Raw genomic sequence first — 26,205 nt, 5'->3', positions numbered from 1 at the left:
AAATGACGAGTTAAGTGTAATTTGGACACGTTGTATGTGCGAAAGTGAAGTAAATATTCCGTCTCCAATTGCATTTAATTTTCATCCATGAATATATTTAAGTAATTCCAGACAAATCTTAATAAAGTTAGTAGATGTAAAATTATTAGAATTTCATTCTCTTAGTAAAATAATGAAAATGAATAAGGTGGAAAATAGAAGGTAATTGACATTGTAGTCGTGGTAGGTGGATAAATAAGTCGTCGTCGGCCTTATTGAAAAATTATGTTTGAATGGAATTTGTGGGTAAAACATAACTAATGCAAAATTTTTAAGGCATTCGGTAGTGAGATATTCGGTAGATTCGGTAGATAATTCACACTCGCAAGTGGGGTAACATATTATTACCAAATTATATTTGGCTCTAATGCAACGATAATAATTGTTTCTAAAATCTTTATTTCCACATTTATTTAAAACATTTATTTCCACACTGTAATACAATTGCGAGAAAAATTCCTTGCTATTCGGCTATAAATTATTACCATGCCAGACACAAAACGGTTTCCTCTGTGGTAATATATAACTTATATATTATAATCAAATAAGGTTATTTTCCCATTGCTTAGAGAATCAATCTAGTTCTGTGGGTGCTTTAAAGTAATTAATTTGAATATTGAGATTGTAATAAATTAAACTGATTACATGTTGTGTATTGCGTATCATACATATTCAAAGAAAAGTGGAGACTAACAGAAAGACGTTTGTCAAATACATACCTACATACATATGTATGACTTCTAGATAATTCCTACAATTCCCTTAGTAATGGTCAGTGCACCATAATTTTAAGAGAGCATAGATTGAATAGCCGAAAATTGTTGGCATTATTTGAAATTTTTGTATTTATTTTGCTAATTAATTTGATTATCCTATCCTATCCGTCGGATATCCGACGGATATCGGATAGGATAATATTTCTGAAATTATCCGACTCGGATAATCCGAACAGTGGACTTATCGGATCGGATGAAAATTATTCTTATCCTATCCTATCCTATCCGATCGGATGGCAACCCTACTTAGCAATTTTTGACCTTGCTAAAGAAAATTTTTAACGTTGCTAAGCAATTTTTATATGCTGCTAAGCAATTTTTTTGACGTTGCTAAGGAAATTTTTTATGTTGCTAAGGAATTTTTTTTATGCTGCTAAGCAATTTTTTTGACGTTGCTAAGGAAATTTTTTTATGTTGCTAAGCAATTTTTTTGACCTTGCTAAGGGAATTTTTTAATGTCGCTAAGCATTTTTTTGACCTTGCTAAGGAAAATTTTTTATGTTGCTAAGCAATTTTTTGACGTTGCTAAGGGATTTTCTTATGCTGCTAAGCAATTTTTTTGACGCTGCAAGGAAAATTTTTTGACGTTGCTAAGGAAACTTTTTTATGTTGCTAATTATGTTGCTAAGCAATTTTTTCGACGTTGCTAAGGAAAGTTTTTTATGTTGCTAGGCAAATTTTTTAACGTTGCTAGGGGAATTTGTTAATGTTGCAAAGGAAATTTTTCATAATCATATTCATAATCATATTCATAATCATATTCATAATCATATTCATAATCATATTCATAATCATATTAATAATGATATTCATAATCATATTCATAATCATATTCAAAATCATAACCGCAATCATAACCTAAATCATAACCGAAATCATAACCGAAATCATAACCGAAATCATAACCGAAATCATAACCGAAATCATAACCGAAATCATAACCGAAATTATAACCTAAATTATAACCTAAATCATAACCGAAATCATCACCGAAATTATAACCTAAAGCATAACCGGAATCATAACCGAAATCATAACCTAAATCATAACCTAAATTATAACCGAAATCATAACCGAAATCATAACCTAAATCATAACCTAAATCATAACCGGAATCATAACCTAAATCATAACCTAAATCATAACCGAAATCATAACCTTAATCATAACCTAAATCATAACCGGAATCATAACCTAAATCATAACCGGAATCATAACCTAAATCATAACCTAAATCATAACCGAAATCATAACCTAAATCATAACCGAAATCATAACCGAAATTATAACCGTGCTGTGATTGGTGGAGCCAGAATTTCAACAGCCAATCAGAATGCAGGGATGTCACGGAAAATTCCACGGGACGGACTTTTCGAAATTATAATATAGATTGCAAACACAGGGATCCTACTTTTTCCAAGCGAGTCGCCCTTCGTTTATTTTTCCGATTAGAAACCTCTAGACACTTACACTGGTTATCAAAATTTGTCATTGGGGTTTGCAAAGTTTGAGATTAAAAAGTTTTAAAGCAACTCCTTAAGCTCATTGTTTGTTTAAAATTAGGAATTTTCTAATCAGGAAAACATGAAGAATAAGCAAATAAAGCTAATGATTTTCAGTGATGCATAGGTCATCAGCAGAATAGGTAAACGTGGTTCAAACATTCTGCTTGACTCCTAGAAGAGCGCTAAGCGTGATTCATATCGAATTTAGCGTTAATTGTGTTATATCGCCCCAGTATTATGGATTAAATTAACAAAAAAAGTCCATGAAACCATGGGCCGTACACGGTACAAGAAATCCAGGCCGTACAATGTCTCGCGACGGCTCTGCGCGCTGGTATCCTTCCCATGCTATTAGTATGGTAGGGATACGAAGCGGGAATCAAATTTTTGGTGAAGTAATTCTGAGTCAGTAGTAACTGCGTGCTGATAAATATTTATTTTCTTCATTTAATAAAACTAATCCCAACCAATTACTAAACAAGGTATTATGTACAGAAAAATCATTTTATAAGGGATCATCCATCATCCGGACCCTACATAAATTATGTCTGCATGCATGATCAGGGAGGGGGTAGTGTCCAAGGCTCCAATGCATGATATCGTTCCTATGTTACACATGTTAAAGGGGGTGTAGAAATTGGCGATTTTTGCGCGACATAATTTATGCATGTCCCCTTACACCTTATACTTGTATATATTTATACTCTGTGTATGGGCTTAACATGCGGATAAGATTTAATCGGATTAAATTTAAGAGTCAATACCAGGACCAGCCCTGGTATTGACTGTCCGGTCAAACCGCCATACGACTTATAATCATTAATGGTAGCTGGAGGGGACAAACACCTACTTTTGTGACAAAATATCATTGAAAAACTATATCACAAATTGTTAGGCAATTGTAATTTTTAATTAGCATATGCAGGGAAATTGTGTAGGAGAGATGGCGCCACGTGGGTGCATGTATTTTGTAAAATGTTGTTTTTCATTTGCAGGCTTTTACATGCAAAGCTTATCGGGGCCAGGCTTTTCTTTCTAAAAAGAAAACCATGGCGAGATAAGAAAAGTACGACCAGAACTGATTACTCCACATTGTGGAGTGTTGCATAAGCCAACATGTCATAAAATATGGGGCCATGCATATACTACGTCATCGAAAATTCTCGATTTTAGCACCCACCCACCCAGCGTAAACATCGTGGGATAGGAAATTTTAACATGGGAAAAATAGGAAGACCTAAACCACGCACCCACTAAAATTATGACGTAATATATGAACGTTCCCTATGGCTAAACATGACATTATTCGCATGATTGACACTTAAATAATTATTCCACTGTTTTTTCAACCCCTGCAAATTCAAGTTTATAAAGATTGAAGCCGACTGATGAAACTTCGTTGATATCTCTCGCTATCAGAAATTGAAAAGCTTGTACTAGAGGCGTATTATGGGAAATGTTCCATTCTACGTTGCATCGATTTCTTGGAATTAAATATAAAAACTTGCAAGTAGAGTTCCGGGTGCAACCGTCAATTCAGCATAGCTATTTTTGAATTATATTCAACCACCCCCCTTTTAAAAATTGAGAAAAGAAACTGGGAAAAATGAGAAATCCAATACACACTCGGTACAACAAGAATTAGACCCCAACTTGCATTTGCAATTCTAATTTGCCCATGAATGCGGACATTTTGATGCATCAAAAGTTTCAAAATTCGAAAATTGGCGGTTTTTTGACTTACACATAAATCGTTAAAAAAGTCATGGTCCTACCCATTTCGAGTCTGACAACCTGCTGATGCCAGAATTTTCTCCGTTTGAAGAGCTAACTTTTCAGCTTTTGTTGCCTGGAAATGCGTCGGACCATGAGATTTTTGGGGTCAAAGTTTCTGTGGGGGCCATCTTATATCGCAAGAGCCGTAACAAACTCTGGCCACTAATGAGTGCAGAGAGAGAGAAACAGAGTGAGAAAATGGATCGCGCATACGACCCGTACGCACGATGGTGGTGGATACCCACCGCCAACCACTTTTCTCACTCTGTCTCACCTTCTCCTGCGAAATATGGGAAATGATTTTGTTGAACATTTCGCCTGGTTTTTATCACTAGTCCGCTTATCATATTGGTAGCTTATCTTAATACTACCACAATTGAGGAGAGGTTGTGCATCATGCCATCGCAGAGTTTGATTCCATTTGAATAAATCTGTTGTATTGCGAATTTGCGAACTCAACTAAATAGATTCGAATAAACGCGAATTGAGCTTTTAAACGACGCCAACTCTCAGATTTTACAAAAGTATCGTAAGCCAACGAGGGACCGTCCATAAATCACGTAACGCAAGAAGAGGGTCTAAGGTTCCAATGATTTCGTGCCTATGTTACACATGTTAAAAGGCATTTAAAGGAGCAACAATAGACTTTTTCGTGTTTTTCGTCTTTTTAAGTTGAGCAACCGGACAAAATATGAAAATAAAATTACCCCGTTTGATGGTTTTATTAAAATCCTCCGATTCTACAAAATATAAAATTGGGCATCAAAATCAGGCACCGTAAACTTCACAGCCTCCCCCGGTATATACCAACTTTGTTTATGATGATGCCACTTTAATGCGAAGTTTACAACACATATTTCTCATCATTCTGCAAGTTGCCTCGCACAAATTTAATAAGCTGATTCAGTTCCTACCTAAAAATGGAATTGGGCCCATACGTTCCATTGGAATCGACCAACTGTACGTTGGAATCATTTCTAGGATGTGGGTCATTCGGCTACGTCTTTCAGGCGGTGCGTTTTTCTTCAATTTTAAATTTTTGGATAAGGTCGAAAACGTACATATTTGAATTATTTATTCTGTTATTTGATGACAATAGGTTAATGAACGGGGAAAGGTCTCCGCCGTGAAGATAATATTCTTTGAGACCTCCGGTAAAACGCTGGAGGAGCAGGAAGCTGAGAAACTCCGACTTTCTCGTGAGTACAAACTAATGGCTGGAAAAAAACATGACAATTTAGTCGAAATCCTGAAATCAACCCATAAACCGTTCACTGTAGAAGATATCCAAGCTTTGCTGGACATTCCATGCATTCAAGATAGAGATGACGTTCGAGCAACCCTTCGATTCAGATCGTTTCAAGCTGAGGAAAGGAAGCAAATTCCTACTCTCTGCATCCAAATGGAGCTATGCGGCAAGACGTTGCGTCACTGGTTAAACATTAATAATGAGATTGACAACCCAAACTTGCGTTCAGTTCGTCGGAACATAGTTAAGGACATGTACAACGGTCTAAAGTATCTTCACCTTAATAAAATCATTCATCGTGACTTCCGCCCTGAAAATATTATGTTTTCGTTCTCTTCGACGGGGGGAGAAGAGTTCGCATTTCCAATTAAACTGGGAGATTTCGGACTATGCAGAAAGGTCCATAGTGAACACACTGTAACTGACACACTAACCCCTTTTGTAGGCAGTGTAACGTATCGTGCTCCTGAAACTAATTTTACGGATTACAGCATTCCAGCAGATTTGTACTCGTTTGGTTTAGTATCTTGGGAAATTCTTCAGATAATTAAGCAGAAGGATACGAGATCGATGTTCCACAGGCTGGTTCATGATTCGCAAAAACATCTTGTTATTGAGGCAGACTGGTGGTTTCCAAGGTGGGCAGAACTCATTATCAAGCTTACTAAAAGGCGGGTTCAAGATAGAATTCAAGTCTGTGATGAAATATTGCTAATGGATGCTATTAAGTCTGAAGTTACTGTAGAGTCACATAAGCAATTATCTGCCATCCAAGACTCCTTGGTTCCAGGATATATCGTAAATATTAATATTAAGGATGACACAAGCAAATTTTACTATTTTAAAGTTGACAATGTTACGTACAATGGAGTTAATTCCACCAGCCTTCAACATTTGAGGTTAGAAATTGGCGGAAATTCTTGTACAATTAAAAATCTTACGTTGGAGTCTTTACGCATACAAAGTAATAATTGTATTGTCAGTAATGTAATTTGTGACCAGGTGGATGTTGATGGAGATGGAAACCAATTGAGTAACGTTGAAACTTTGCACATGGGTGAAGCTGTAGGCAATTCCGGCTTCGGTATTTCTATATGGGGGGAAAATAATACTTTAGAATCGTTCAAATGTTGTAATACCCTTGCTAAAGTGATAGAAATCCATGTACGCAGCATACTCCGTCAGAGTGTTGACTGGGAAGCTTTTGCCCAACGATTTGGTCCCGTATGCATTTATTTCTCAAAATCCAGCGATTCATGTACAATTAAAAACGCCAATATACGCAATGCCTTCATAAGTGGAACAAGGCATGGTTTGCTAGACATTGAGTGCAATAATGTGATTCAGATTAATGGGTTAGATCACAGTATCAAGAGCTCAGATGCCGTTAACCTCATTGATAATTCGAAAAGGAGCTTAATAAGGCTAGATTTGTGCAAAAAATAAACATAGACGGAGAAAGTACCCATATGAATATATTTACGTGTTAAGCCAAAAAGTGTTTTCAATTTCATGTATTAAAACATGTATATATAATTATCAGTAAAAATTAAATATTCAATTTTTAAAATACGTACATAATTTGAATTGTTTATTTTACTCCATATTCATTGATCATTGAATATGCATTTTTTAATGGTAAAACAATTGACATTGTAAATATTATTCAAATTATGTAATCCTATCACTCTTTCATTGCACACTCATCTTCTGGCACATACTCGACAAAATTGTCCGGATATCTGGTCGGCCTTTGTGTCCCGCAGTGCGACATCTGATCCCCGTTCAATCTCTCCTCCTGATACGCCCTCAAAAATTCTTCCGTCCAGTTAAACTTGGTCGCGACGAGGTCGAAATAATCTCCAGCGATGGATACCGGCGTGTCGATGATGTATCTGAGTGACGAGGCTTCCTGCACCGTGTGGTAAGTTTCTACACCAAAATCGGCCAGATGCGTGTCCACGTCGTATCGGGACATGCAACCCAACCCGACCCTGGGATAATACCAGAGCAAATTTTGGCACATTTCCTCGTACGTGGAATGTCCTCCGATTACGGGATCTCCACGTCGCCACACGGACGAATACGTACACTCGACCGACATCTGGTCTCCGGGAAGAATTTGACGAGTTTCTAGGAGGATTTTATTCTGCTGGAAGTCGAAATCGTACTGGTTATCGAAATCGATCCAGGGAAGTTCAACATTCCCGCGGAAATGACGGGTCCGCATTTTTCGCCCTTTAAATCAGAGAATTTACTAGATTAGTTTTAAAAGGTATGTATCAGCACCCGGAACTCTGGGTTTTACAAATAAAAGCTTATAAAAATCCCGCCATTTGCATAACTAGTTTTTCAATATATAAGTTAAATACGTTACGTACGTTTCGAAGGTCGAATAAATTAAAACTAATCCTGGATCACAAAAAATAATCCAGATTATTTAAGCTTAATACTTAATTAAGATTATTGTCGGACAAGTAATGCCAGATAAATTTAATCCCTAAGAAAGTGGGTAATACAGATTAATAAAATAACTAATATTTAACCCCTAATTCACAAAAAAATCAATTTCGCGATAACTAGCTAAAACATTTTTGTGTTAGCCATTAAGATGTGTAAGCCCTATTTAAGCCATTAAAATTTCATCGTTTTTTTCAAACTTTCCCACTTAATTCGTTTCTCTTACCGGATTTGTGTGAGTGGAGCATCGATGCGAACACGGTGATTCCTTCGGGTTCTAGGGCCTCCTGGGTGCACTGTGGACTACAATGGCCGACGACCTTGAAAGCGTCCTGATTTGGCGGGACGGTCAGCGAAACGTCGACGTACTGGCCGAGAGCAAGAATTCCGGCGTCGATAGGTCTCAAGTCCGGGGTGTGATACATGGCCAACCCCGTTTCGAAAAGCACGCCCTCCAACAGCTGTGGATTGTCGTAGTGAATTTCGACCATGTAATATTCAGCAGTGGGAGTTTCGCCGATCGGGAAGCCGACATCTTCTGGGAAGATCATCATCTTAAAAGTACAGGAAAGGATGTTATTTGCAAGTAAAAAATGTACAAACTTTTCCGTAACGTTGGGCTCGATGACTCATTATCACCAAAACTGTCAAAATCAATACAAGTCTAATCATTTCTCTGCTCGGGAATTAATTTTAAAATCAAGGACTATGAATTTGTAGCCCTTGAGTTGATTAATAGAATTATGGTGAGCTTTTCAACCCAGTTTTCTTGATAAGATCAAGACTTTCTGATGGCTTTCTAAACTGACTTGAGATCTCCGTCAAAAACTATCAAAATCCGGAGTGTATATTTTTTTAAATTTCGATCTCATGTACAAATTTGGTGTCCAGAATTATAAAATAAATTCCTAGACCCCAGAAGTATCTAAAAATGTGCTGATTTGGATGAAGGGTCTAACGCTAAGTCCGACCAGGAAATGCCCATAATTAACCAATTTGACACTGCTTCAAACTTTCTCACCTTCCCGCCCTTCGCCCACGTGTAGATGACCGACTGACACTGTGCTATTGGGAGTTCTTGTGTTGTGAAACAGTGATCTCCAATGTTCCCGTTTTGATACGTGAAGCGGTCAAAGGCCTCTTCGTCCGTCTGATTTCCTGGCGCTTTGCACGTGTAAACCACAAAATGGTGGGTGTGTTGGAACGATTCTAAGCTGGGTAGGAGGGTGTCAAACTAGAAGGAAAAATTAACAGACAAAATTCAAAAATTTTCCAACTTTTAAAGGAAATTTCGGTTTCTTTGGGAACAATGACATCACAAAGAACCAATTTTATATTAAAGAAATACTTCTCTTTACCGCTACGATGTGATGTTTGCCCGTCAAAGTGGGTCCCTTATGGAACGTGCACCAGTACGCCGTGTCAATCGCGGGCATCGTTATGTTTACAGCGATCGTGTAATTTTGCAAGGTTGACACGTCTAATTCAGGGGTTGTGGCATGGACCAAATTCATACTCTTCGTTCCTCTGTTGGTCGCACCGTGATAGCCGATCGAATCTGTAGCCCCGAGCGCCCAGATAATTCGGCTCGTGTCATTCTAGTCAAATTAATGCAAGTATTTACTTAACTACTCATTAATTTTTAAAAAAACTCAAAATTTTTAATTTTTGAGTAATTTTTGACTTTTTATTTTTTGGTATATTTTTGATTTACGTGAAAGCGTGATAAATTAATGTTAATATACACTGCTTGCGTAACTAATACCTGTATAAGATTTTGGGTGCTGTGACATAAAATTTTAAAAATTGTGCAACTTACCCCGATTGCAAAATCCTGCTCATCACAAGTGTTCAGGAGGCGCGAAAATTTTAAGATCGTCTTATTTTCCGCCGTTAATTCATACGCCTCCAGTAGCCTCCAATCCTGTTGAGTATCCAAGATCGGCGTGGTTTCGCCAGTTGCATGGAAATCCTGACATGAAAAAATTAAATTACAGATTGTTTTTTGAACAAAGACTAAACTTAATTTGATTAGTTCCGAAAATTTTGAATTTAATTTAGAAAATCTAAACCAGAAAACCACTTTTTTTCATGCAAAATTTCTTTACCTGTCCATACGTCGATCCATCCGTTCGGACCCCGGCGATAAAAATATCCGCCCCGGTCATCGTTCCCGAGGGGGAAATTCCAAACCCGACGAACCCCAAGGTTTCCGCCTCTACTTGAAACTCGATCGTATCTTGGACAACGTCCCATCGCAGGAGATATCTCCCTTCGCCATCTAAGGTTTCCTCATTCGCATAAATATGCTGCTTAATCGAGGCGCCGGAACAAATCTGCAGCACGGCGGCCACAAGAATAAGCAAAAACTCCAGTTTTGGCAACATTTTCTTTAAAAATTTCAATCAATCACTAATTCGATGACTCGATTTAACTGTGAACCAAATAGTCAAGACCGGTGTAATTTATACACCTCCAATTCCGCAACGTGACACCGTGTGCAAAACAAATTGTGTAAGGATCTCTATCTAATCTCGGATTGAATCGAGTCCATTCAGTGGACAGCAGTTTCAGGTACATACTAACCTCGTGCCGTGTGTGGGGCTGTGCGATAAGAATGTGACTAATATGATAAGCTTAAGTGGTGCTAGTGGTCCACATGTACCTGGATCAGGCCAGAGTTGGGGCCAGTATTCGAATTGGGCTGGAGTCGGATCCCCGAATTGGATTCGGGGTCGATCCGATATCGAATCCAAAAAGGGTCGCATAGTCGATATTCCTCTTCATATTTGAGATAGACGAATTGTTAAAACGAGCAATTCCGATTTGGACTACGTCCGAATCCTTAGTCGAATCTGAATCGAATTTGAGCGGTGATACATATGTAGATCAAGAATCACGTCATTTTCATCCGAATTATAACATTTGGTCCGGCCACGTGTTGCGCCGTGAAGGATTAAATCACACTAATTCTACCTGAGACGCCATACTTTATGCAGGGTCCTTGGACAGGATGATGATTCATTGCTCAAGATTTGAATGGACAAAATATATAATTACAATCTCAAAATCATACACCTGTTGTTGCAACAAATTAAATACGCAGTGAAAATGAGTCAGCCGAACCTTGAGAATGTACAAAATAATTGTCACAAGGTTTGCTTATCTTTATTGTTGCCTGACTGAACTGGACGACACACTTTAAACAAATTGCGACTGGTCAAAGTCACACGGAGATTTGGACATGATGATCACAATATGAGTAATATCTTTAAGCATTTATGAAGATGCATGATTACTGTGATTCTAGATTTAAATAAAACTCGCTAAATTTGTGCACATTATGAATATAGGCATTAAACAACGGAAACTAGCAAATACTTAAAGATAGACACACGACGTTTATTAAAAATATGTGTAATGCGTGTCCCCAATGAATGAATTGGCTTTAAATGACGTCTAAAAACCAAAAAATTTGGTACAGGATGTAAAAATATTTTTTTTTCAATTTTAGATAACTATAAGACTTACCATACACACCTACAAATTTTAAGTGTCCGTCGTCATCATATAGAAAAGTTGAAGAGATACACACATATGTATGTACACATCTGAATGTTGATCGAATTAATTTAATTGTGTTTATATTCACGAAGGCGACTAACAGATTGATACGTTTACGAGTATCTGTATTTCATTTTTATCATTTTACCATTATTTTTCTCGACACAGTAATATATAAACATAGACGTATTTCACAAGGAGTACATTAGTACATTAGAATAAATACTTAGAATACTTAGAAGAAATAATTTACATTATTAAATTGGCGTTTGATTATTTGCGTCGTTTGACTTTTGAAAAAATATTAATTATTTTGTTAAAACAAATTAACGCACAATATTTCCGACTTTCTAGAATTTATATCACTGCACATTGTTAAATTAAAACGGATTTCAATGAGTTAGATTTTGGCATATTTTAATATTAATGAATTATTATTCATATAAACATGAACTAAACTTGAAACGCTACTGTGCAGGATGCTTTAATTCCACTACGCCAAAAGCGCTGATATCGTAAAATCAGAAATATTCTTAATACTGTTTCTCTCGTTTGGAACATTGTCTTCGACAATTGGCCCCGAAATTTTCGATACCACGTGTTTGAGGTACATTTTTAGCGTTGTTTGATTTTTGTGTATCTTATTCAATGTGTTCGGGGGTATGAATAACCAAGATTTTCTTTTGAAAGATTGGCTTTGGCTTCAGTTTATCTTCGTATTTTACATCTGCTAGAGTGGTTGCATGAAAATATATACGATAGGGAACATAATCAGGGCCAATGGTCACTTAAATTTCATTATCAATAACCACGAGTTTGCTCGACCCTTTTTTGAAAATTTTTCTGCACGTTGTTTTAGCTCGCTGCTGCTGGGTCCGTACTTTTTTCGGTGCCGATTGCTTTATACAGCCTTTGATGCCTAAGGTATGAAGTTTAATTCGACATATCGTTGGAATCGATATCATTTGTTTTGTGGATGATGCAGCCATGGAAGTGCGGGACGCTTTTTGAAGAGCTCTTTACTTTTCTCCAAATGTATTTACGCCGATTGGGTAGCCGTCCGACTTGATTATTTTTTGCAAATCGTGTCACCGGCAAGCTTACATCTTGTAATTATCAGGTCAACAACGAATCTGCGTTTTCCTTGCCTGGCGAAGTGGTCAATCGTTTTCTTCCTATCACGCAGAGGCGAATTTTCGTGCGAGTGAAAATCCACCTTTCTGAATTTTTAGATTCCGGCTCGCGTAATCCATAAACAAGATTTTTTGATCAAATCTGTTGTAAGGTTTCTTAACCTATATGCAATTACCTAAAAGATGAGTTATCTCTGACCAATTTTTTCCCGCCCATACCCTTAAAATTAATGTCTAACCGAGCTGCACTTTACATATGGGATGCCCTTTAGGTTAAAGCCTAGATGCATAAGCTAGGTAGGTAACAGCTTTACTTAGAATTGAATCCCAAATGCAAAATTAAATTGAGGCAGAGCTGATATATCTAAAGTTTAAGTTAGAATTATCGGATCGTATGGATGACATGTTTAGTGATTTATTCACAATCCCACGATACGAGTCCTAATGAAGAAAATAAAACAACAATTCAGTATCTAAAGGTACGATATTCCGAGATAGCGCAACTATTGGTCTAACATAAAATGCAAATATTTATCCAGTGCAAACAAAAGTAGCTACAATGCCATTTATTCGGGTAGTCAATAAAAGTGTATCCTTTCTTTTGTAAATACCATGATTGAGGAAGAGTGTATTACGGAGATAATACAGAAGTACAATAAAATGTATCTCCAGAGTACTTTGTCATACCAATACAAACATATGCACAAGGGTGCAGGTTTCTTGGGTAACTATTTACTAGTTTCTACTATCTAAATAGAAATGATGAGAAATAAGTCCGACATATCGGATGTATTGGTATTTACGTATTATTCACATATGCATGTGCATATGCATCAGCAGAAAGTTATATTATATATTTATCTATTCATAAAACAACATAATTTATATTTTGTTATGTGACCTATTTGCATGTTTAAAGTTGGATATAGTGGTGGTACTTAAATTAGTAGGACCAGGAGTCTGTTCAGAGTAAAGTATTTAGGGTTGTATCAGTTTAAAGTATCAGTTAAAGTATTTGCTAAATGATTATTTATTTTATTTTATAAGTAAATTTAATGCGGTTGTCATTATCTTAGAGTAACAAATAAAACAATATTTTGCAAGAATATCCTCACTGTAATCTTGTGTATATGATTTACAACATTTCGGTTATAAACATCACCGTGTATTTAGCGGCAATCACCGTCATGGTGTTCATCACCACCAATGAATTAACGGATTAGTACCATAATGATATACATCTGCACAACATTGTGGTTTTGTTGTCGTTCATTGCGTTGATAATCAACACCACAGTGAAGATAAAATGATTTAAACCCATTTCGGTGTTGGTTCTAACCAAACCGGTAGAGTCATATACGTCTAAACTTCTGTGGTAAACTGGTTACAATTTTTCTCAGAGTGTGGGGGGCGAAGTCGGAAAAAACCACTTATTGAGTTAAAAAGATAATTTTTCTGAATTTTCGTACGTTGGTCTCAAATTTTTTCGTCCATGGAGAGTATGTACCTTTGCGTAGATTTTAATAAACCGTCCTAAACGCACATACGGAGGTAGCTTCAGACTCACTTCACCACACCCACTCCCACGACATCGTGGGAACACTAAATTTCACTCTATTTCATCTAAGCACCGATTCAATTTTTGGTAAAATCTCATCTTGCCCCAACCAAACCCCTTGGCGCCCAGGGGGTGTGGTCAGATTCGCCCCAAAAGTTGCTAGGATCCTCCCCATGATGGCGAAAACCGATTTCTATTGTCTCGATCCGTTCCCCCGTTATCCTGCTGACGGACAGACAGACAGACGGACAAAGTCTTCGCATAAAGTAGCTTAAGCTACTTACTTAATAAACCCATTGATCAATAAAAACTATTTATACTCTAATGCTTAACTATGGCGACCAAAAAAAAGCTACTCAACTACTCAACTTCTCAACTACTTTACAAATTCTATTCGTATTTATATCCTTAAAAATATTATAAATGCTTATATGTATGTAGCCTATTATACTAGCATGCACATATATGTATGTATATTGCCTACAACAAAATTATGTATCTACGTGCAAAGCAATGAACAAATCGTGGTGTCCACCTGGGTTTGAAGAAGTGTTGTGAATATAGATTTAACTGGCAAATGGGAGGTACATCCCAAGCTGACGACGGGCCAACGATTTTTACCCCATTTGGCAGTTGCAGTATGTTAAACACTGAATGGTAAGGTTCTTCGCCCGTCAACTGATGAGCATAGAATGCCCATCGCTTATCGTGTCACGCAAATCAATTAATAAAAAATATTAGTGAACTAGGCCCATCCAGAGTTAACAGGGAAAAGGGAAGGATAAGTAAAGTTTCAGTTAACTCCACGAACCAACTAGCAGCGATTCCCTCGCCTGAATTCAGCTAAGTCGGCTAGGCTACATACATTTTCTGCTTTCTTAATGGGTGCACAAAAATTTTGACGGAATACCAAGAATCTGAGCTTATGCGATATTGCTCGTCAAAATAGGAGCGAGACCGCTGTCATCGAAGTGTAAGCAGCCAATTAATTGTGGTGTCTACATGGGTTTGAAGAAATGTTGTGAATGTTGAGGTCTTAAAGTAGTAGAAGGAACCAACTTCCACCCTCAAAGGGTGCAACGATTTTGCAACTTTTTTCTCAAATTTATTCCCAAAGCGGCGAACATTCTGTAACAGTAGTGCATAGATAATTAACAACTTAGTTTTTATGAAAATTTCCCAAAAATATCTACAGACCTTTTTGAATTGGCTCGAAATCACAAGCATTTTAGCTCCTGATTTCATGCATTTCCCCTGTAATATCATTGCCATAACGAGCACTATTTCCACAGTCAGGATGAAACTGGGCTGCACATTGTCAAGAAATCGGATAATCGTGACATGTACGATAACCTGTATGGCGAGTAAAGCATTTTCAAAAGTTGGCCATAATACGGGAGCAGCGATCTCGTTCAGAAAAATGTTGAGGATTTTGAGGGACGAAAATATTTCCAGCTGTATTGATATTGGAACGGTGATAGTGAGCAGTTTTCTAAAGGATGGGGAAACATAACGTTAACACTTTAATTGTAAGTCATCATAAATACTTAATCCAATTATGAAAATCTGTATTGAATTGTGGCACAATGGGGCAGGGTCTTAGGCAGCAGGATAAAGGAATGGGCGGGTGAGGACATCTTAGTCAATTCCTCTTCAGATTGACATAACAGTAGATCAATGTAGTTTCTATTTTCTTGTGTAACCAGGGAATTTCGTTAACCCGTTTTCGAGATGGTTAAGTTTAGCTTTTATCGTTTATCCAGGCGAGATACATAAAACAAGTCGTCTTCCAACTGCCACCATATAACGTGGGGCATTGTAAACGCGTTCCCCCGTTTTGGAAAATTAAAATTTAATTTAATTTAACTAATGCGGTTAAAATTAAATTGCAACGCTTTAAACTCCAATACCTTGAAAAGGGCCGACAAAATTATCTAATCGTAAAATGAAAATCAATGCAGATTTTCAATTATTTTTTCTGGTAGAGCAATGGGCGATATCCCCTCCACCTTTCTCCGCAAGCTCGCCTCAGACACTGCTCTACCGTGCGAGGTAGAGAAATACTAATAAATAATAAAGTTAGTTTGTTGACCAGAAATCAGCATGTTTTAGGGGAAAATGAATTCTTCCGAATTACTTAATTTCAAGGTAGCCAAATATCACTTTTAGCTATAAGCTAACATTTTCACACAGTAGAACTGAAGTAATCCTGGGCTATTTACTTTCTGTGATTCGTAGTGAAGAGAATAAATGCTCTATTTACATGGATCCCCCTTACTAAAATATTGGATTTATTCAACCCATAATGTGAATATCGAGGAGTACGCATGCATTGCAATGATACTACACTATGCACTAGGGAGCAAAATTGTTCGGGCAAGGGTAACCTCGAAATTCAAATTACAACAATTTAGTAACTGTCGAAGGTGTCGATTTCGATTATTCTGCAATTTGTGCATAATTTAATAGACTTTCAATAGTATTAAACCTGTTTTTTTAAAAAGTGCACATTTTGATTTAAACCAAATAATACTAAAAAAGTTAGAAGAAAAGAGAGCAAAATTACTCGGATTTTTTATACAGGCTCTAATTTTACAAAGTTTACAGTGACAAGTAAAAATTCGTCTGTGTTTTTAATGAACCATCTCATAGTCTTGTTAATTTTACAAATTTTGAACTTGTAAGTTCATGGGAAGAAAGACTGGAGCGGTTCTCAAGATGGTACTCGGCCTCGTAACCCGGCATGGGAAAGGCAATGAAAATTCAAAGGGGGTGAGATTTGAAAATTCCAAAATACATTTTATCTTTTCCCCCTCTGTCCACCTGATCACTAAAATATATAAAGAGACAGGATAAACTGGAAGCAAGAACCCTGGAAACTGCAGGACTTTCACGTTTTCGAGATAGGAAAACACAATTAATCTGCAAATTGAATCAAGGATAAGGGCAACATTTGGAATTGGGTCCATCTTTCGTAGAGACAAGATTTTTTGAAATTATCAGTATAACTCAGTTTCAACATTTCGGAATCTGATTGACGTGCTAAACTTTTGAGAAAATAAGTGGATAAAATAAAACTGAAGAATTTACAATCTACCGTGGTACATGGTGATGGCAGCTTTATGACCTGAGGCGTCTCTAGCTGTTCAAGTGCTCGAAATCCCAATTTTTTGTTTGGTCACGTGAACCAATTTGTCTACCCGGGTCTGCTGAACAGAAATCAAACAATCATGAGATTGTGATTTTCAATATCTTTAGAAATGCCTGATGAAGATGACTGTGGGTCACTGAAAGCTTGCAATTTTTTCAATAAATCAAGTATTATCCTCGAAAACCGCAGAGATGTCTACTAATAGAAATCAAACAAGTTCTCCCACCCCTCAGGCTCTGAGTCGTCTATTGACATTCCAATAAGAGTATGATTCCAAACAAACATCCCTTTCAACAGGATCGTAGTTTGAATAAACCACATGAAGGTGTAGGAATGGCTTCTACAAAGCACATACCTTGATTCCATTGAACATCTCTTTGATTACGTCAAAAAATAAAATCTAAAATTCAAAATTTCAGACCAGGGCGACTTGAGAAGGGAAAATTCTGGAGCATGTGAAAATGGCAGTGAAGAAATCGATACACAATTGGTTGCATCTATCCAGAGTCTCTCTAATGAAGTTTTTTCTAGTATAGGGGGCCCAGCATATAATCTAGTACACTTTTATACGTTTTACAAAAAATATACCTACTTTTATACAATAAAATCACATTTTGCCCGAATAATTTTGCTCTCTTTTTTTCCGAGTTTTTTCAGTATTACATACTTGGTTTATATGAAAATGTGTACTTTTTCAAAGACAGGTTTAATACTATTGAAAGTCTAATAAATTGTGCACAAACTGCAGAAAAATCGAAATCGATACCTTGGCTAGTTACTTAATTATTGTAATTTGAATTTCGAGGTTTCCCTTGCCCAAACAATTTTGCTCACGAGTGTATATGTATGTCTACAGCCACTGTGCTGAAATACTACGCCAGGTGCAGCCGATGGTGATGTTCATCGCTTAACCCAGAGACAAATGGTAAGCTTAAATACTACAATTCTTATCAACGTTAGAGATCATAAACTGATCGATCGTATGATCATAAACTGATCGATCTAGCAGTTGTGACCCCCAATACTGTCGGTGGTGCCGATCCTTGATTTGTTGAGGTAAGGCTCCCACAATCGGACTTATTACTGAGAAAATTACTGCAACGTAGACAAAACGGGAAAGATCTTGGTACTTTTGAGAAGTTGTAGATTCTCCAAACTTTCCTTAAATTTCACATGTAAAAACACAATGTCAGGAATATAAGGATCAAAAATCTCAAGTGTCCCCTTAAAGAAAGCTTCAGAACGTTTTCGACCATAAAAAATGAATGTTTGATTCAAATGTAATGAAACTTTTAGGTTATACAAATTATGTTTCAGACACTTCAATTCCTTACTTTTCAAATCAAAATCTAATTTCACCAGGCTGTTAAGAAATATCGCGTATTGCTTCTTCCTGAATACAAGTTCCCACCCAACAATTATCGTTGCTGTACGCGACACCAGATTTCCCATTTCATTGATTAGGCTGTAAATGGAAAATTCATCCATTGGGCGAGAAGAAATCGTCCAAGCTCTGTAACCACAATCCAAACTTCCGAGAAGTAAAATCACCCAAATGAACAGTAATGTACTCGACTTTTCCACAAACTGGAAATAAAAACGACAATGTTAGTAATATAATTCACAGTGTGAAGGTGAGACCTAGCGAAGCAATTTCATACCTGAACTTTTCCGTTAAATCTCAGCGGTACAGATTTTAGCATGTTGCCGCATTTTAGCAACAGTTCGAAATTGCCAATCCAGGTTTTTTGAGTTTTCGTTTTAATCATCACATTTCCCCGTGCACTATTTTTATTAAAAATGTACTCCATGTTGAACAAAGTTTCTTATGTATTTATTCATGTATATAGCTTCGAAGACGGTGTCTAAATGAAACTTTACCTTTCCACTGTCTCCTCAAGTAAGCCAAAGCATATTAAAGAATCAAAGTAAGCACAGGATGTCATACATTGAAGGGTAGAAGGTTTTGCAGTTGATCGACTCCGATTATAAATTATGTATCCACAAAAAACTGTTCTTTGATATAAACTAGGTCTAAAAATCATTTGCCAAAAATTGCCAACAGAATATTCTATTAAGTATGTAAGTATGTATGAGCATAAGCACGGATTATACTATGAAGGCATGAAGTCGAAATACTGACGTCAATAAATTTCGCCAAATTTAATTTTACTCGTGCGTCGTAGCTAAATGTGACGATAATTTCCACATCCAGTGAATCATGCATGTTGTTTTTTTTACCATGTTGTCTAAATATTTGCCGATCAGTGTTCATAAAGCTCTAGGATTCTGACAAAAAATGAAATTCCAAAGTATATGGGTTTTAATGTGTTTAGAAATAAATTCAGAAAAATTTGCCGGAAAATACAGGTTCAATCATACACAAATCTTTGGCATACTTAAATTTTGTCCAACGTTGAACAAATTTTGATCGACTTCATTTTACTCAACTAGCATTACTCAACTTTATTTAGAGTGCCATCCAGTGCAATCCAAGCTAATCTTGTAGTCAACATCTATTTACTTATTTCTCGAGATGAATAAAAATTTAATCATGGGCAAACATTACCCTTTTTGCACTTTTTCTCATTGCACGAGTAATTTTGTTTTCAACAATTGAAAACCTTGTATGTACATAGGTACTCATCGAGCAGCATAACAGTAATATGTCAAGTCGAGATACATATCAGTTTGGGCGATTTCAATCATCTTGATGGACCTACGTATAAATACATAAAATCTACATAGGAGGAAGCCACAACAAGGCCTTATTAACCAAAAGCTCATACAAACAAACCCAATTTTTCAATAAACGGAGAAGTAACTTTTCATATGTGGGAGGACATCACAGGCTTGCATTAGTTATTTAGAAATGTCTGAAAGTCTATTTAATTCGATACCGATTTTAATATAATTCCCTGAAAAATGCATACATCATTTCCTTGGGAACGCTTGGTACAACAAAAGTTTGATAATGTCCTCAATGATGCACGTTCAATTCCAATAACATTGATTTTACCCAATTTTACCGTGAATTTATTTTTATTTTTATGTATATTCGATCTATAACTTGTGCCAACAAATTTCATAGCCGTTAAAGTTACAAGCCTATTACAAGCGAGACGAAGATTGTATGAATTCTGAGAATTTAATGAGCTCCAAGTTATATGAAACTTATAAAAAGCTGTGCATATTATCACGCTCGATATAAGCCAAGATATGTCAAGTTCTGGTAATTTCTTTCCACCGCCTTGAGTTTTCGCTAATACGATGAAACCTCGATATATTAAGAGTCCAGTGTGTTATGTATCAGGGCAGGTGAGCAGCAAGTCGAAAATTAACCGGAAATCTGCATGCCCTTCATTTGCATTGTCCTAACAAGGCTTCTACTACTACAGATGTATTGTCACGCAGTTGAATATCTGTTAATCATTAACCTAGAAAAGGTTGCAAGATGCCACATCGTGCTACATCTTGCAATGTGGGCCACATTGCAAGATTTGTGTTTAGTTCCCCCGAAATTTGTTGGACACGGAGTCAGTTCCTGTTCATCGATGATACGAACCTTACCAAATTTCTTCTATTGGTGATCATGTCAAATGGGCAGCACTGCTCGGTTAGATAGTAATACCTGTATTCAATGTCGTATTTATCGCGACTTTCATCAAACTTATTTCATCCACCAGGAAGGGGCATATTCCTTCAGCTTAATCGCTTTCACTCTTTAACCTTTATTGAATTTTGACTTCCTCATTTTCCTCTCCTCTTATGCACGAGAATTCTTGTATACTCGACAAATTTAAATCTCTGTATTCAAATCCCGAAAAAATTGTAGAACTTCGAACAATGACGAATTTAAGTCACATCCGTTCTAACGGAGTTGTCTTGTGTTATTTGAGTCGATGAATATTCACTTGTATATAAGGCTTCACCTCGGAATTCAATTTATCATAGTAAAGCGAAAAGTTGAACTTGTCTGCCGGACAGGTAATTTCAGTCTCACCTGCATTCTGAAAACTGTGATATTGTGGCCTACCGGTTAGGTGTAGGCCAGAAACTTCAATATATAAATTTATTCCTCACCAGTTAGGGACGGGTTGTGGGTGCCAACGGACGGGTTTACCTATGCTTCCTATTCTACAGAACCTGTAGAAGTTACGACTCACAACCACATAGACCTTGGTACCAAAACCACGCTAGTAGGTTTTCGATAGAACATTTTCTGTAGTTGAAGAAGAAAATGGAGCCTGGCTTGTTACGGTGAAAGTGAAATAAGGCATAGGACTTGTCAAGGTGCTGGACTGTGTTTAATGGATTGTGATCAATATTGACGATCTGGCAATGGGATGCGGATCGACTTGATCGACGCCATATACCCATATACCATAACCTGCTTCGAAGATGAGGTACTCAGAAACGCCGAACTGTTGCAATAACATGGTATCGTTTTTGGTTGACATGCGATTAAATATGGTCTACGTAATGAGCCATGATTGACCTTGTCAACGATCGACCTTGTCAACGATGTTATGATATAAGATTCTGCGGTTTCATCCCTTCCAACTTGTTTATGGTAGAACAAGCACTCGACAGATTTCTTTTGCCAAATATTTTCTCGAATAGTAGTAGTTTTTATCTATGTTTCATGACACAATGCATAATTGGCGTCTGCATTTTGCCGATCATCGGCTTCGCGTTTGGCATAATTCGATCCTGTATGCCTTCTGCTGTGACAAGTTTGATGGATCAAGAATTCAACACATGGGATGATGGTGGACAAATCTGGATCGTGTTCCAGACTGGTTTATCAATTTTGATGGGGTACATAGCTGGTCAACTTTCTGCAAACGTTGTTTTCGCCGTGGGTATTGTACTAGTGTACCCCATCGTAGTCAAGCTAATAATCCTAGAGTCAATTGCCAGGTTAGATTGGTACGTATGCACTAAAATATCAATAATATACAATCTGAACAATTTTGCAGAAATTTAAACCGTGGATGGCAAAATGGATTCGCATGCATTGGGCATATCGAAGCTTGCAAATGGGTATCATACTCAGGATATGGGGGGCAGTAATGTTTGGTTACCTTGCCGCTCTACTGGCGGTTAACATTGTTTTCGCCATTGCAGTAGTACTGGTCTATCCTACCGTGGTGAAATTACTAATCCTGGAGTCAATGAACAGGTAAGATATAATTTAAAGTAAAGGTTAAATGCATTAATGGCATATTTGCAACCTTAACAATTTTTCAGAAATTTGGAAATTGAAACTCAAAATACCTCCGCATACCTGGGCACATATCGGACTCTACAAATTCTGTCAACCATGCATAATTCCGTCCTGAGTCAGCCGCTTATGCCCGCATTGGTCGGAGGCGTGACTGTGTGTCAAAGCTTCGCATTGTGCATTATAATAGCCCCAACATCTGAAGTCCCTATCCCTATTTTTCTACTCTTCAGTCAGATAGCCTTGAACATGTTCGTTGTAATTATAGTACCTTTCAAAATGATGTCTGGTCCATTGGTAAAATCAATGAAGCTACTGAAATCTCTGGAAAGGATGAATGGAAAGAGTTCGGTGAAACAATTCGTCAAGTCTTGCCCACCGTCTAAGCTGAACTTAGGAGATGGAAAGTTCTTTGATAAAGCAACGTCACTTGTGATATTGAGTAAAAGTGTTGATTTGCTGATCTATTTTTTACTGATATAGTTTGGATGATTATGGCATGGCTTTTCTTTCCCCAGGATTTAGGTTCACATCTTATCACAATTTTGCAAATTGGATTTTAAAAGTTACCAAATTAATTTCGAGAATTTTTTTGTTGGAAAATGGTATACAAATTGTATACAATAATCACGTAAAGTTAGAATTTTTGGTGATAAATAATTGCTATTTCCATTCTAATATGTTAAACCCTTGTACATACTACATACAAATCTGGGTTTGACTTTATCCCGACTTAACCACCTGATTCTTATGCATATTTATGTATTCAAACCTCTTACTTTCAATCTGAAACATATTATCCAGGGGTGCATAAATCCCTCTGCATAAATAAGCTTTGTGATATCTCAACTCGAGATATTGATTTCGTCGAACAAGTTGAATTTTGTTTCTGGAAGGAATTTCATATGAATATAACATACAGCTTTGTAAGAGCTAGTTATAAGAGCTTTCTCATCAACCGCCATGACAAACAAACCTAATTGTGCGATCAATAGAGTGGCAGATTTCCACACATCTTGCTACATCTCAGACGTTCGTTGGTAAATAATGTAAAGTACGGGCACACGTACTCAATAATATATTTGTTTTATACTCCATACATTTCCACTTTAGCGACTTTTGTTAATTGATTTTACATATTTAAAAGGCCGCAGCAATCGATTACTTGACTTTGATGGTAAGTTCACTCACTACCATACAGTGGTGCGATCAAGAGGAAGGCTAATTGTAACCAAAGTTCGAAAGGTTTAGACCACTTTGTTTCCCAATCCATTTCTTTGTATCCCATTATCAGCGTTAACAACAAGTAGGGGAGGAAGTACTTGCAAAGTGTGGGGTTGTCTGAGATTTGAACATTTGTCGTCGTTCAATTACTAGCCTAATTTTGCACCCGGAAAAATTGTAGTATGCCGCGAAGCGTGGACCGATTAGTTACATGGCTATGGGAAATGTTCTGTCCCTCGTCAAACATTCCTCTTCTGATTAGCACTTGTAAAATTCTATTCATCTTCTAGCCGTTTCCATTGGCAATAAAGAAAGACCAGTTTGTAATTACAAATTCTAAAACATGTCGACTAATAGTTTCAAATCTAATAATCCTCCTCCATTTGGGAGTTGCACTTAAGTGGGTTCTGGAACAGTGGTTGAACCCAGTAAATCCATATCCACCAATTTGGAAATTCGTCTTCATTTACTACTGCATAACCTTGTTTACAGCATGCGTACTTTTCGTAATTCACTTTTCGTTGCTAAAGAAGGAAACGATTAGCTTATTGAATTCAGGAATTCACGTTGAACAAACCGTCAATTCTAAAGGTGAGCTGGTTAGATACGAAAAAGTAATCACCGCGAAAGACACCATTGATTACGTAAAACCAGTTTCTAGTAGCTAATTGTTACGATATATGTAGCATGAATATGGGAAATTATGCCAATATATTACGTTGCAGGGCAAGACAGTGCGAATATTAATTATCTATGTTTCATCGCACTATGCATAATCGCGGTCTACATATTGCCTATGTTCACCTTCGCGTTTGGCTTAATTCGACCCTGCATGCCGCCTGCCCTGTCCAGTTTGATGGATCAATAATGCAAATAGTGGGCAGGCCCCGATTTAGGGGCGGGCAACACGGGCAGCTGTCCGGGGCGCCAAACCCCCGGGGGGCGCCGGCAGGCGCCCAGGTTTACACTAGATACAATTAGATTTTCCTGTTATAAATTTTGAAAATTTTTTGCTTAGAGTTTTTATTTTTGTCAAGTTTGGACACCTCATTGCTACAATTCTGATCTGTTGTGCACCACTGCAATTTTTGAAACGTACAGTTTCTAAATTTTCACCCACACTCTAAATAAAAATATACAGGACGACACGATAATTTGGCTAAAATTTATTCCATTGTTGTGAAAAATTATCCAACGGTTAACTAAATGATTGACTAGATTTCACCCGATTGCAGTGTTAACCTCTATTTTCGGTCAAAATGTAAATTATCTAAAACTTAAATTTAAAATAATATGCCTGGCAATACATTTAGAGTTTACGCTGGGGAGCAAATTAAATTGTGATACACATAAAGGCTGTTCTATCTCGCATTTGTTGCATTGCATCTTGAAAGTTTGGTAGCCTAGAAAAATTGTGGTTGTATGTATATCATTCCAATTTTTGAGAAATGTCATAGAGGACTCATTATACAGGTCTTTTATAAGTAAGACTGAAATCTCTATTCGACTAACTTGATATTGTTCACCAAAAAACATAAGCCATTCACCGTACTTTTGCATTTCATAATGCGCTACTTTGAGCGCTTGGCGCGAATTGTAAGCTTTTTTCCAGCCGAAACCTAGGTTTTTAAAATTGTCTAATTTAAGCGCGAATCCAAAAATTTCGAAAAAAGGTTTCATCATAATAACTTCGCGAACTTCAAAATATGAGTTGGCTCTAAATATGAAGTTAAGAATACTTCAAAATACCAGTATTTGAAATTTATTAAAATCATAAAGTCGTTCAAATTTTCAAACAATATGTAGATTTTTTATAAATTAAGTAAAGCATTCTGAATTAAAAAAATAGGTTTTGGCTTCGGGCTCAAATTTCCGATGGAAAAAATGGAAAAAATACGGGGACGCATTTATTTTTGTGGCGCGAACAAAATAAAGGTGATCCTATGAAGATCTGCGGTTTACACGTAAATGACCCGCTGCATTGCCAGTTTTTGAAGGCATCTTTCTAATTGCGGCATCGGTCTCAGAGTTTGTCCTCAATTTTAACAATAATCACGAACAAATATGTAAAAGAACTTAATATCTAAAACGGTAAAATTTAATTTCACCTATTTAAACGCGCTTTAAATCGCCGTAATCTACTTAATTAAATTGCTAAAGTTTTAAATTTTCAAAATTTAGATTTAGAACTTCTTGCCGAATTTTGTCTCTGGGACAGAAGGAAATGGTCATACACAATATAAAGTATATATAGGCTTAATCCCCCCGGGGAGGCCTCTCCAACGATATCTCATATGACCCCATTGTGGGGTTATATGAGACCTTTCCCTGCCTTTAATCCAAAGTGTTGACATTTGTTTTAAGAATTTCAACAAACGCTCGAAAAGGGTTGGGCGCCGTCCATAAATTAGGTAACGCAAGAGGGGGGGAGGGGGGGTCTAAGGCTCCAATGATATAGTGCCTATGCTACACATGTTAAAGGGGGGGAGGGGGGGTCTAGAAAATCGCGATTTTTGCGTTACGTAATTTATGGACGGTCCCTT

General features: G+C 37.0%; 3 protein-coding genes across 3 annotated transcripts; 2 read left to right on the top strand and 1 right to left on the bottom strand.

Annotated features, from left to right (window-relative positions):
• Positions 1 to 4,991: 4,991 nt before the first annotated feature.
• LOC110854773 (probable tyrosine-protein kinase DDB_G0283397) lies at positions 4,992 to 7,070 on the top strand. Its single transcript, XM_035855343.1, has 2 exons — positions 4,992 to 5,109; positions 5,196 to 7,070. Exons 1-2 carry the CDS (start codon positions 5,017 to 5,019, stop codon positions 6,789 to 6,791), a joined length of 1,689 nt encoding a protein of 562 aa, XP_035711236.1. The 5' UTR covers positions 4,992 to 5,016; the 3' UTR covers positions 6,792 to 7,070.
• On the bottom strand, positions 6,907 to 10,252 carry LOC110854653 (DBH-like monooxygenase protein 1 homolog). The gene is made up of 6 exons (XM_022103118.2): positions 9,914 to 10,252; positions 9,625 to 9,777; positions 9,164 to 9,403; positions 8,827 to 9,039; positions 8,032 to 8,359; positions 6,907 to 7,583 (listed from the first exon to the last, which is right to left on the bottom strand). Exons 1-6 carry the CDS (start codon positions 10,190 to 10,192, stop codon positions 7,030 to 7,032), a joined length of 1,767 nt encoding a protein of 588 aa, XP_021958810.1. The 5' UTR covers positions 10,193 to 10,252; the 3' UTR covers positions 6,907 to 7,029.
• An 11,741-nt stretch (positions 10,253 to 21,993) lies between these two features.
• LOC118436803 lies at positions 21,994 to 22,927 on the top strand. Its single transcript, XM_035855416.1, has 3 exons — positions 21,994 to 22,134; positions 22,194 to 22,396; positions 22,465 to 22,927. Exons 2-3 carry the CDS (start codon positions 22,209 to 22,211, stop codon positions 22,919 to 22,921), a joined length of 645 nt encoding a protein of 214 aa, XP_035711309.1. The 5' UTR covers positions 21,994 to 22,134; positions 22,194 to 22,208; the 3' UTR covers positions 22,922 to 22,927.
• The last annotated feature ends 3,278 nt before the right edge of the window (positions 22,928 to 26,205 follow it).

Source organism: Folsomia candida, unplaced genomic scaffold (assembly GCF_002217175.1).
Source record: "Folsomia candida strain VU population unplaced genomic scaffold, ASM221717v1 Fcan01_Sc010, whole genome shotgun sequence".
Classification (NCBI taxonomy): Eukaryota; Metazoa; Arthropoda; class Collembola; order Entomobryomorpha; family Isotomidae; genus Folsomia; species Folsomia candida.
This window is presented reverse-complemented; position numbering and strand designations above follow the sequence as displayed.